This window comes from Trichoplusia ni, chromosome 25 (genome assembly GCF_003590095.1).
Source record: "Trichoplusia ni isolate ovarian cell line Hi5 chromosome 25, tn1, whole genome shotgun sequence".
NCBI classification, from domain to species: domain Eukaryota; kingdom Metazoa; phylum Arthropoda; class Insecta; order Lepidoptera; family Noctuidae; genus Trichoplusia; species Trichoplusia ni.
Window position 1 is genome coordinate 3,205,468 of NC_039502.1, and position 13,177 is coordinate 3,218,644.

The following is a 13,177-nucleotide window of genomic DNA, read 5'->3' on the forward strand; positions in this document are numbered from 1 at the left end:
TCTAATAAAATCCTCTTTTTTAGATAATTGTAACATTTAGGGCTAGTTACTAGGCTAAGTTACTGCTGAAGCATTTAAATAAAATTCGGGTAATTTTAAATAGCATAAGGTATATGAACTTTTAAATCAATTCCAGTTTTCACGTGTTTCAGACTGACTGCTCGGGAACATCAGTGGATGGCAGAGATGGTGAAATGTACTTCGTGGTCTCCCCGAACGTTCGTCAGAGGCGCCTTGTTCCTGTGCCAGCCGTCGTATACAAGAGCGGATTCCTAGCTGGCTATGATCCAGCCTTGGACGCAACTGTAGCAGCATTAGGAAACACCAACACAGTTGTTAGCACACTGTTCTTAATGCCTGGCCAGCAAGGCAATGTCGTTCACGCCGATGATTTAGAAAAACTTGAAGAGCGGCTCCTAGATGCTATCCCAACTACACCAACATGGAACCGAGTGTTACGCTCTCTTCTCCCTAGAACTGGTTTAGAACTACAAATCCCAAGATTCTCACACAAGTCAACCTTCAACATCTCGTCGAGCCTAAGAAAAATGGGATTGAAGGACTTATTTGATGGCGATCATGCTGATCTAGGAGGCTTAAACGGACCTTCAAAAGATTTGTATTTATCAGATATGGTTCAATTGAACACTTTCGTTACTTGCGGAGAAGGTGCAGTGGGAGAACAGCATCACATGGAGGAGTACCCTGATACCTTAAGTGTTTCTCAGAGGCGTCGCACCAGGTGGCTTAATGATTGGGACGAACCGAGAGACTACCAGAGAGCATTCCATGACCCGCACGATGTCGGTGATGCGATGCACTTGCCGCTTCACCTGCGGCCGAGGCAGGCGCGCGTGCCGGCCAGGAGCTCCCAGCCGGCGCGGCTAAAGTTTGACCGACCTTTTCTATACTTCGTAAGGCACAATCCATCTGGAATGATTCTGTACTTCGGCCGATTCAACCCTCGGCTTCTCCCTTGAAGACCCAACAAAGACTGTTAGCTTAGATTAAATAACATTCCTAAAAGGAAAGTGATAGGGGAATACTGGTGCGTGTGATAATGAAAGTTGTTCTATGAGCATTTACGTGACAGTATTAATAAGTGTATAAGCACGGAGTAAGCTCGTTAAACGGTACAATAAGCATTGTATGGCTCGACGTACTTCTGCTCTGTCTCATATCATGTGTGTATAAAGAATGCTAATGATGAATTATTGTTGAATGTATGCATATATTGTAGTTAATCATTAAGTAGTGTAATTAGGTAAGTTGGCGAGGAATATTGTCATTTCATCGTCTTAATAGTTTCAATATTAGAATAAATGCGATGTTTCTAGTAATTGCTTTTGTATTATTTTAGTAATGTTAAAAAACTCCTGTTTGAAGTCAATATTTTTATAGGCTCTCATTTTTTCTGATAATACTCTTTACATTCCTTATAGTATTCTTTCACTTGCTCACATTCTTGAGTTGGTACCGTTACTGGGCAGTCCTGTTGAAAATGAAACTTATTTAGTCTAGAAGTATTGACATCTGAATGCAACTGCAAAAAACCTCTTCTCGCACGTTTGCTACTAAAACAAAACTTATGAACAAAGTAGGTATATAAAGTGCTTACTATGTTCAAGAAATTCCTGATGCATCCGTGGAGATGGAAAAACTCACATGGCATGAGTGGTAAGTACAATCTGACGTTTTGCCTGCAGTGGACTTTAGCTTCCATCATGGCGTCTGCAAACATAGGGTTCAGTCCAACCCACAGGTCGAGATGAGCGTAATACTTATCGTCGTCTAGGTATCCATCACGAGTTAGCAGACTGTATTTATCAAGGACACACCACCAGTGGTCACACTAAAAGAGACAATGAATGAAATTTATCTAAAGTCTTTTCTAAATATAGTGTTTGGACATTGTCAAAATTATTGAAAAAAAATACTGTAAATCAGTCAGACGAGATGTTTGAAACACTTCAATTAGGTACTTAATTCTTATTCAAGTGGTAAGTGGCACATATGATAGATAATACTACTGGGTAAACTAGAATAACAATTAATTGAAGTGTTGACAATTTCATTGGATGTTTTTTTCTTCAAAGTTAAGACAGTACAATAATTACAATCATCGACTTTCTAATTCAAGGAGTATCTGAATACGTCACTGAACTACTTACGTCATTTAAAGCCTTTCTCCTGAAACCAGTAACATTATGTTTTTCGTCAACGAACATTAATTCTAGACCTGCACCGCACTCTTTAGCCACTTCGCGTGTGAAGAAAGGAGGGAACACACAACAGCTTCTGTACTGAAAACAAAAAAAAAATGTTATTTAACTCGTCCTAAACAACACATTTTAAATAAAACAAAAGGGTGTAACGAGATAAATAAAACAATAAGGTGGTATTTTAAAACTTCACCACGCTAGCGACCTCACGCATTCATAACGTATTATCACATTACAAAGTAACTTCCGAGTTTCCATTAATGTTCGCTAGATGGCAGTACAAGTTAAGTAGCCAAAGTTTACATGAAAGGACAAAAGTTGAGGATAATAAAATTGTTTGTAATATTTACCATCACGTTTGCATTTGCTTTACATTTTTCAGGTATGACTGGATAAAACTCATCAAGTTGACTTAGTACCTGAACAATACCAAAATGTTTGAATGTTCAACTCTATTAAACTCACTGATATAGAAATTATAGTGTCTAAGCTCTTCCAAGCAACACCTTACTATTATTTTGTCATAATGATATGTGTTTTCTTTAATGTAAAAATATTTTTTATACTTTCACCCTACTGATGCTAAATACTTTTGTACAACAAGTCTTAAACAAAAAGATACAATAAACGAAATTTGTTAGTGATCATTTAATAAAATAAATACTTACAGTGTGAGCTGTTATTATGATAATCAAGGCCCTCATTTGTTCCAGCAGTTTTATTGTGAATGCAACGCTTTAATTCACTTTTTTTGACTGTTTCTTTACTTTAACAATAGTACTAGTTTTGCAATACAATGCAATCGTTGCAATGATCGCTAAATTACAGTTTTGCTATTAACTATGTTTGAGTAATGGGAGAATGTTTAGGAAAACTAAAATAGATCGTTTGGAGTTTCGGATAACTGATCCTAATGTTATGTAACATCACACTGAAATTTATTGTTTTGACAGTCAGTTTTCCGCCCCGTACTCAATTCCCAATTGTATTGTGAAAATATTTGGGAGAATAACAATAGTGTCAAATTGAATCCAATTTCCAATCATTTATCGGCAATTGTAAATAGCAGAATTGGGGCCCAGGTACAGAGCTATAACAAGCTTTCTTTACTGTTCGATATTTAGAAGCAAGTCGAAAGGTCATACAGTTCCTACACCTGTTACATTTACATCAATCAAGTTATTTACTTAGCAAGTTGGCCTGTAATGACGCACGACCATTCCCGCTGACCTTTGGCCGACGCAAGTCAAACTTTATGGACATTTTTATACTTAGCACTTTATGGGTTTGTATTGTCTGTCCTTTTTATTTGATGCGCTTCAAGATTTGGTTGATTGCCTTGAGTTATGAGAAACGAACTTTAAATTAATTATGAGTCAACCTTAGAGTAGAACTTTTTTTTTGTTTTTCGTCGTGAAACTAAATTCTTCAAATCACATCGAGGGCTGGGGTTGAGGATATGGATTTCCACCGACTGAAAACACCTCGGACCCCTTCTAAGATCGCTAGCGTATGCTAGAACCTTGGACTTCTTCTCGAGGGACGGGTGTAGAGAGACCATCCCTCACTCCTCATTAGAACGGATGCCCAGAACGAGGCCATAGTTCATACTTAATCACCAGCCCTAGTTGTCTTCAAGTTGTATAAGTAATAGTCCAAAATGTATGTCCAAGCGCTTTTAAGAAATGCAAGTCTTTGACTAGCCTATTGGTCTAGATTAGATGCCCTGACTATTAAACGGAACTCGTGGGTACGACTCCCACCCAGGATTATGTGGCAAGCGCTATTATTTGTTTTCTGTCTAAATGATATTCGTCAATAACGTGTGTGTATGTCTAGTACTCATAACACAAGCTTTGCTTACTCTGGACTAGATGGCGTTGTGGGAAAGTTGTTGAATGTTGCACAAAAATATTATAATTACATATATGGTATAGTTTACACGCTTCTTCACGGTTGAAAGACCTAAGTATTGTTGCAAAATAGTTTTATGATGTCATTTGATGTTTTTGTGGAACATAAACAACAGTAATTTAGTTTCAATTGCACAGTTTATATAGCAAATGATAAAGGATACTTTTTGTCACATTTGAAGCACACGATATGATTATCGTCCATTATCAATAGTTGAATATGGTTTTGGTTAGATGAGTTGGAAATAAAAAAATGTTACGGTGACTACAAATATAATATTTACACGTACTTCTTGTATAACTTTGTAAAATATTTTATGTTTTCACTTTAATAAAGTAAAAAAATATCTCCATCACTGTTGTTGATCTTGTGGCTGCATATAGTAGGGTCTGCATTCATCCATGTGCTCTTGTAAGACCGTGCATTGCTGGAGGTCTTGCCTGAGTTTGCAGTTCTGAAATTATGGATGCGATAATTAACTCTATTTATAAGTCATTTAAAGTGAAAATCCGTTGTTTGGAAAATTTATTGGCGGATTCAATTCACTACTAATATTATAATAGTGAAGGTATAATTGTTATTACCATTAAGTCTATATCTCAAGGTTTCTTATTAGTTTCTGCCTAATTTACCAAAATTGAGACTACAGTTTTAGAGAAAACCAATAGACTTGATAGTTCTACTATTCTGTGCCTTTATGCAATAATAATAGCTTACCCATAATATAGTAGAAGTCATACAGAAGAAAATTTTGTCCGCCTCACACTTGCTATGCTTGACCTGTGGTCCTCCTTCCACAACACACTTCTCTATCCCGATCTTGATGGCGTCTTCATAATCCGGGTTCGCTTTAGCCCATTCTTCAATAAACGTTTTAGTTTTAGCGTAGTCTATTTCCTCTGTATCAGTTAGAAGACCCTTGTTTTTCATCAGACACTTGCCATGTGAGCACTGAAAATTACCGTTTTTATTATGACCATGTTTTAGTTGTGTAGATTGGTCTGTTCAGACCACTTAAAGATTTAAAAAACCAAGTCAGGCAAAGGCAATCATGAATATCTTCTGGATAAAATTGTGATTCTAATTACACACACACACTCGTGCACTTTGGTGGAACAGAACACCTAATATAAATCAAACAGATTCGAAAAAGCAAAACAATTCCTCGAAAACCTATTGACCTCCAACACCATTTATAGAAAACCCACACTCTTTACTGAAAAACCCACCCATTTTTCCCTCCTACCATGGGGAGGTCCATGATGAGGACCATGTGGACCATGCGGACCATGCGGACCATGCCTAGGCCCTGGTCCAGATCCAAATTCTTCCTGCGAATAATATGTTTGGACTAAACAAAAGAAGAAAGAAATCTTATCTGGAAGCAGTACTGTTCCAGCAGACAACAGAATGGAAAACATCGGAACGCAGAGACGTAATCATCTTGAATGACATAATTTGGGAAAAAGCTGATGAGTATATTTTAAGACACTTTTATTCTTGAATTTCTTCTTATTCTTCTAACCGAAAACAATTAAAAATCTACATCCAGTATTGAAGAGTTCCACTAATTCTTTGGAACATTTTTACTACCCTCAAATTATCAAAAGTCTTGAATACTTACATCTGCAATCTGTTCTTTTGGAGGTGGCGGGTTTTCTCGATCAGGTTTTTCTATGCCACATGCTATCATTTCTTCATCAGTAAAAACTTGTGGTATGGGACAGCACTCGTACGGGCTCACCTAAAATCAAATAAATAGGTGTAACAATTTAGAGAAGACAAAACTGTAATTTTATTTTGAACTCTATAGATATTTATACTCCAGCATACGTATACCCGACGTCTTGACGAATGCAGAGTTACGAAATGAATAAAAATGAACAAAATCACGTAGGTATTACGTATTTTGGTTGCTATATAGAGTAGCTAGCAATATAAAAGGCAGCTAAACTTCTACAAAAACATGAGTGCACCTAGAACACTTCCTTGGAGGAACCCTTAACTTTGCCAGGCTATATTCATATCCCTAGTTACCACTTCCATAACCTCATTGCGATTTAAGAACTAATACAAGCCAAACATTCATGGTGCAAATACACGGTTCTAAAAATACCAGATTGAGTTAACATATTTGAATAATATTTACATCAGGCGGTGGTCCCCAGCAGTGCCTCGGTATCCTCTCTTGATACGGCTCTATGAATGGTCCTTGCCGTGGATTGTTTGCAGAAAATGGTCCTTTCAAATCATCATCGTCATCTGTGGGTGTTTGTGAAGATATCACCTGTAAAAAATAAGGTCAGTTTTTGTTTCATTGTTGATTTCGTTTTAAACACAAATCGAATGAATTTAAAATATCATTAAATTAGGAACAGTTACATTTTCTAAACTATCATTTACATTTTTTTTTTGTTTTTACTACCTACCTTAACATTTAACATAAATACTTAATCATCAATAACAACCTAGTAATTTTAATTGATGTTAATTTTAAATCTCTTTTACTATTTATCACCTCACCTGCAGACCTGCTACTAAGACTAACAGACAGGATCTTTTCATGGTGTTGCGTTATGAGACTGTGATAGCATGGCTTTACGTCAATGAGTTTTATAGTCAGTGTTTGTCGGCCGTGACCATTGTCAGCACGGGAAACAATCAAGGTATCGGACAAAGAATATTACGAAACACAGATGTACCGGTTCTAATTTCCTACAATTGTTGTTAAAAGTGGAAGTGAAGGAATCTTTAATTTCAACCAAAATCAGGCAATAAATCAGGATAAAGAATCTAAATGCATTTTGAATAATAGCTGCGAAAATTAGTGTAATGTCTCGGCAATGAAATGTTGTCCTTTGCAAAAAGACAAAAAATATGATTAAAAATACACAGTTGAATATTTTTTTAGTGAAAATACTTGACGAAATCACAGATATTTTAAATTTATCTACTTTTAGGGTATCATAATAGATATCAATGAACTGGATAACTGTCTAGCTTAGCCCAGAAAAATGTTTCATTCAGTACCAGTATCAATATCCGCTGTGAGGCGCGTTGTCTTGAACCTTATCCACACATGTGTCACGTCTGCTCATAATATCTAATCGGCAATAATCAACGAATTCTTCGGCTGGTAGAATATTGTTCTGCAAAATCGTCTTCCTTGCATTATCTTTTGACTGTACGCATTTTGTTGTCTAGTTCAACTTACGTAATTATACAAAAGTGTGTATGAAAGAGTAAAATTGTTTTATCAATATTATGTATCTGTGTAATTATGTACTAAGTTCTAGTTGAGTACCTAGTATAGGATTCCCCGAGGTTTGGAAAATGAAAACTGATATCAACTTTTTTTGCAGTATTTATGAGTTAATTGCTTCGGATTATTATCAAGTAATTATGAAATAATACATAACATAACTTTTACCTAACATACATACCTATGTTTCTGTAAAGGTATTGTTTTTTATCTTACCTTCAGTCCTGGGAATAAAACGAAGTTTATGACAAAAATATTTTGAATTCATAGGAATGTAAGTAGCGTTGCGTGTGAGTAATAATTATTATTATGTACTTGAATAATCCACAGATACAGACATGTATGTACCTACATATGTATATTTTTAACTTAGTAATAAACAAAAACCATGAGCTTGTTTTTGAAATCGCTGTCATTATAAACAATCCGGTGAAACTAAAAGCCAACTCAGCTGTTAGCTGACCCTAAATTCTCTTGCTAAAATCCTAGCGAGTTGGAAAAATGCAAAATAATCCTTTTAGTCTACAAAACCTTTTTACTAAACCATTTCAAGTCAGTGCCTTTATCAATTAAGCATCCACTAACTGCAATTTTATTACATTTTAAAATGTAATTCGTTCGTTTTTACTTGACTTAGTTGCAGCAAATGGTCCATTAGCACCCGCAGTATAATCATTAGCTTCATTAATTACTCTCAGATGAACGTGATCCACATTTTCTTGTTGGAAATCAGGAACCAGCCTTGAATCGAGTTTTTCCTCTTTAGGGAGTTCATGATCTTGATTGACCATTTTGTATTGTGTGTCCACATTAAGATTATAATTAGATAAGTTACATTTATTTTTAGACCACGCGAATGATGTGGTGCGCTGCAAGCATGCATATTAAATAGAACTCTGTTTTAATTTGTGAAGTCATCGTGATTAATTGAATTATTAGAACTGATTCAACTTATTACAAGTCTTAGTCTGCATTGCCGTTATTTGTGAATTTAATAATAAAAAGTAACATAATTATGATTTTTCTCCCTTTGCTTTGGCTTAATCTTATTCTTTTTTTAAATAGTTCTTGATAGACCAGGTAACTATGTAAAGGATTTGTTGGTTCTTTTGTCTTGTACTTTTGTTTGATTTGTTTGGTGTACTCGTATGTCAAAGAAGACGATTTCATTCTAGTTTTATTTAAAACAGCAGCATAATAATTAGCTCTCATACTAATTAACTTTTTATTGCTACAGTAACTTATTTATCTTTTTAAATTATCAAGTCTGGTTACGTCTGTGCTATTACAGAACTTTTATCTCGCAGCATCTTCAATCGCTTCATCACAGGATTGTGCAGGTAATTACCTCAATTTGCCGTAACTTAGTAACAGTTAATGAGTTAATGTTTTGCTTATCACTTCTTTTGTTGTGTATAAATAAATGATATGTGGATTATTACATTATTGAATTTCTGCATTGGAAAATTTTAATCGATCGTTATCTAAGCTACAGGATTCTTTCATTCTTGCATTACTGGCAAAAAAATAAATAAAGATAATCAGTGTCAATGTTACTTATTTTATTAGAATGGTTCGTATTACATACCACACCATTTTTAATGCAAATGTAACAATGAGGTTGAAATAGATCACCCTATCTATAAATAACGTAAGTCAAAAAATAATAGTTGTCATATTACAATGTTTACTTTACAAATTACTGGGACCGTCGAAAACCAATTTGTACTTACAAAATTGACAATTAATTACCAGTAAATTAGGCATAATAACAACAATAGCTTTGGAAGTGTGTCGGATGTCCTCAAGGAGGCCTATCATCACGCTGACTGAATCAGTGTCAAGTGTTCTCGAGACCTTGAGGGTTGAAAACGGTGGCATACAATCACACCGGTACAATGAACCAACGGATAATGTGATATATGCGTATATATGTATGTTGTTGTAGCAATAAAGATAACGTAATCGGTGTCCCTCAAGGACATGTTGTTGGTCCTGAACTGTATTGTTACGTTATCGATGTATTATTGTCTCCAGTGAAATTTATGGGTAAAATGGATGAAAATAGCATTTATTTTTAGGTTTTAAGATAGAAATATGACCTGAATAGTATTGCAGTGCAAGCAAAAAGATCTTCCGTGGCATTGACAAAGGCAACCAAACTGTCCTTTGAGCAAATACGAGCCAAAAAAGATATTTGTACTGAATTTTAACTTTGAAAAAGAGAAACAGTACTCAATTTGATAATGCTTATATCTAGAAGTAAATCGTTTTAGACTAAGATAAGTATTTATGGAATAAAAGGGATAAAAAGATGGGTAAGTGATATAGCTATCTTAAAAAAAACAGTAGCATATTGAGTATATGCTCATAAGGAAGACAACAGTAAAATTAATAGCTATCTGTTGACAGTGCCACTGGTCATCAGGTACTTAATTATGGACGCACATGCTTGCATGATGTTAGGCTTAATTGACGTATTGACAGGTCGTGTTGCGTGAGTACAATCGCACACACTGCAATAATAAATAATTACAACAATCACATTTTAAACTTAGTTGTGACTTGTTTTGTCCTGAATCTGTTAGCATTGAAGGGACAATAAAATATAATAAAGACATTTATAATTATTATTATTTAAATAAGAATTATTGGTAGGTATTATTATGAGTGATTGAATATCATTTTATTTTAGCCCTCTGATTATGCCAGATGCGACGGCTAAGTTTATTTACTTGTTGAAATTTTAAATTCCTCCTTTTCTTAGGATTATGATATCGATGGCAAATATGCTATTGTAGTCATTTCAACATTTCCACGCAGTTTCAGGACATTTCTGTAATAAAAAAATGTCAAATTTTAGAACATTAGTGAAGATGAGGCTAGAACTGATGATTCTAGTAGGCTTAGTGGCTTAGTGTAACCAAAAGCAATGGAATAGCGAATGATTAATCGTTTTTAGTTAACTCCTGAAGATTGATCACGAGGACATTAGTGTTTTTGAGAATTTTGGGGCATAATCTGGGGCTAAAAAAAAAATTAGTTATAATAATTTTCATGGCGTAAGTCGACTTCCACAAACTTACTTATTTAAGTTTGCAGTTTACTTGGTGTGAATTATAAAATATTAAACCATTACTGGTTTTATGCGCAGATCGGAAACTGAGTGTAAAATAAAACATTAAAGGTATCTTTGTTCTGGTATGATAACATTTCAAAGAACTATGGATAATTGGTAAATACCATTTGACATCATGCTGATGTTCTAAGAACAATCTTAACCATTTTGTCATTGTGTGCAGTTGTAAAACCAGATACAACTAACGAACCGCGTATCGCGGTAGAAACGTCTATGAATTTAAACCTATTAAAAAAAAATCAAACCACTGCCGCATTAAGGTCTCTAATCCCGGTGTCGCTTGGTTCCACAAACATTCAAGTCACAAATACACCCAGACTAAGAGCAAGCGTTCATGGATCACATAAATTCTTGTTCTACGCAGGGATCGAACCTACGAAAAGTCGTACTCATTATCACTGTTCTTCTGTCAGCCCAATGCAGTCCACAGCTGGGTAATGTCATGCCCCTAGAATTTTACATTTAGAACTGTTTAACGTTATAAATTAAAGCTAATTTACCTTGAGCATAGCGATGCCAGTACAAGTAAAAACATCATATGCTTTACAAGGGAAGTCGAGATGCTGCCGCGGTTCCTTATCAATACAGTCGTGGATGGCTTTGTCTACGGCTACCGACCAATCGCCGTGTTCCTCAGCCCATCGTCTTAAATGATTTCTATAAGCATCTTTATTTAAAGTGTCCTTGTCTGTCAGAAAGCCGGACTTCTCGAATACACACTGGACATCATTGCACTGGAAAAGAAAATGTTTGTTGAGAACGAGAAATCTGTTTTCTTTTATGTAAGTTATATTGTTTTTGAAGAATTCGTTCAGTTCAAAACATGATTTTGTATAGAGTTTTCATTCCTCTTGACATTTGTCAAAAAAGCGTCAAATTTCGCAAACACTAGTTAAATATTTGCGATCAAGAAAACACTGAAGCCTAACATTTAACCCTTCAATACCAGGGCTAAACAAACACCTGTCTACTTATCTACTCGAACTATCGAGCGCTTTCAGTTGACTAGAGCCCAAGTACGGTACGTTTGCTCTATCGAATTGTCATACAAACACTTACCGGGCCTGGCAGTTTAGGGTTAGAACACGACGACAAATGTTTCGCTTCACCCAACTCCGGAATATCACAGCATACTGATAATGGTTTCTAGAAAAAAAAATCGTACTCTCAATTCAAAAGACTTAAAAAAATATATATATTTGATTGTGTTTTGTTTTTACTTACTAGTGTCGCTCCTTTGTTGTCTCTAGTGCTTAAAAGGTCTGCATTTACTGTCTGAAAATAAACAAAACAAACGTCTGCTAAAAAGAAAAATACCAAACTATACATCACCTAAATTAACCACCCGTTGCTTCGATATTGCAACTTATTTATTCCAAGGTTTTTGAGATGCAGGAAAACACCTTTCTCGTATGGGTCAGTAGTTAATTGGGACAAATGTCAGGAACTATGATATGGACCCCCCTGAGACGATACTATAAGGTTCTTTTAATGTGCTCATACTCTGTAACCACACGTCTATGTAATAAAGAACAAAGATAACTAAAGAATATTTACACAGTTTAAGGCCAAGCGTTAATATAGGCAAAATTAGATACGTTTTATAGCATCGGTGAAACAGCGATTTACGTGCTACAATAGTTTGAATGATATTGTAAATGTTTAACGGCATCGTACTTTTAACTAAATTTTTGTATAAATCGATTATACAGCTTGGCAAAATATTTTTAAAATTCCTTATGCATTAAAAATTAATAAAGACATTCGAGTGCTGATGCTATCCATCATCATTATTTACGTTTTTTAAGAAACGTCATTACAATTTAAAATAGAAATTCCAGAAAAAAAACACTTACAGCAATAACCAAAACAAATAACATTAATAATCGAAACATCTTTAAAACACTTGTATCCAGTACTGTCACTTTGTTATGACTGTTTTGTTATAAAAAACAGCAATAATAATATAAACAAAATTGTATCTTTGTTTATTTATACTGTCCGGTTATCTGTATGTCAAAGTGCAAGTTACTATACCTAAGGTTCTTGGAATACCCTTTTGTTATTCACTGTCGGTTTGTTTAAGGTAGGTGTACAAGTGTTTATAATATGTATTTTGATGTGCAGTTTATTACACAAGTCGCAGAAAGGTTATATCGTAATAGTAATCTATACTAATATATAAAGTTGAAGAGTTTGTTTGTTTGTTTGAACGCGCTAATCTCAGGAACTACTGGTCCAAATTGATTTGAATTTTTGTGTTGAATAGACCATTCATCGAGGAAAGCTTTAGGCTATAAACCATCACCCTGCGACTAATAGGAGCGAAGATACAATGGAAAATGTGAAAAAAATAGGGCAGGTATAAATCATAACTTATATCTTCTACCCACGGGGACGAAGTCGCGGGCAACAGCTAGTAATGATATATTTTTGATGGTTTTTCTTCTTTTGCCAATTTATTTGAACTAAAGGGGCGTACTAAATTAAAAAAGAGACCTGGACACTCCTTTATTGCTTGTTTATATAAAGCTTAATGTTCGAATGCGATGTGTGTATCATAATTCATTAAACTGCCGTCTTGAAACTAGAGTTTTATCTTTTTTAACAATCAAGTGTTGAGGAATTGAAAGTCTTAAG

The 13,177-nt window shown here is 34.9% G+C and overlaps 4 protein-coding genes across 5 annotated transcripts in view; 1 reads left to right on the forward strand and 3 right to left on the reverse strand.

Moving 5' to 3' along the window:
* Nucleotides 1–1,340, forward strand: part of LOC113505299 (mucin-5AC) — a 69,063-nt gene extending 67,723 nt beyond the window's left edge. For both annotated transcript variants that reach the window (XM_026887923.1, XM_026887922.1), the window contains one exon: nt 153–1,340. In XM_026887923.1, coding sequence (XP_026743724.1) covers nt 153–980 — 828 coding nt within the window. In that variant the 3' untranslated portion in view covers nt 981–1,340. The remainder of the gene's footprint in view (nt 1–152) is intronic.
* A 50-nt stretch (nt 1,341–1,390) lies between these two features.
* LOC113505300 lies at nt 1,391–3,587 on the reverse strand. The gene is made up of 5 exons (XM_026887924.1): nt 2,891–3,587; nt 2,573–2,641; nt 2,172–2,303; nt 1,619–1,852; nt 1,391–1,492 (listed from the first exon to the last, which is right to left on the reverse strand). The coding sequence occupies exons 1-5, from the start codon at nt 2,924–2,926 to the stop codon at nt 1,406–1,408; spliced, it is 558 nt and encodes a 185-aa protein (XP_026743725.1). The 5' UTR covers nt 2,927–3,587; the 3' UTR covers nt 1,391–1,405.
* Nucleotides 3,588–4,425: 838 nt separating this feature from the next.
* On the reverse strand, nt 4,426–6,748 carry LOC113505403. Its single transcript, XM_026888078.1, has 5 exons — nt 6,660–6,748; nt 6,286–6,423; nt 5,761–5,880; nt 4,854–5,087; nt 4,426–4,590 (listed from the first exon to the last, which is right to left on the reverse strand). Exons 1-5 carry the CDS (start codon nt 6,699–6,701, stop codon nt 4,489–4,491), a joined length of 636 nt encoding a protein of 211 aa, XP_026743879.1. The 5' UTR covers nt 6,702–6,748; the 3' UTR covers nt 4,426–4,488.
* A 1,767-nt stretch (nt 6,749–8,515) lies between these two features.
* LOC113505405 lies at nt 8,516–12,749 on the reverse strand. The gene is made up of 5 exons (XM_026888079.1): nt 12,394–12,749; nt 11,762–11,812; nt 11,597–11,683; nt 11,038–11,271; nt 8,516–10,234 (listed from the first exon to the last, which is right to left on the reverse strand). The coding sequence occupies exons 1-5, from the start codon at nt 12,430–12,432 to the stop codon at nt 10,205–10,207; spliced, it is 441 nt and encodes a 146-aa protein (XP_026743880.1). The 5' UTR covers nt 12,433–12,749; the 3' UTR covers nt 8,516–10,204.
* Nucleotides 12,750–13,177: the final 428 nt, after the last annotated feature.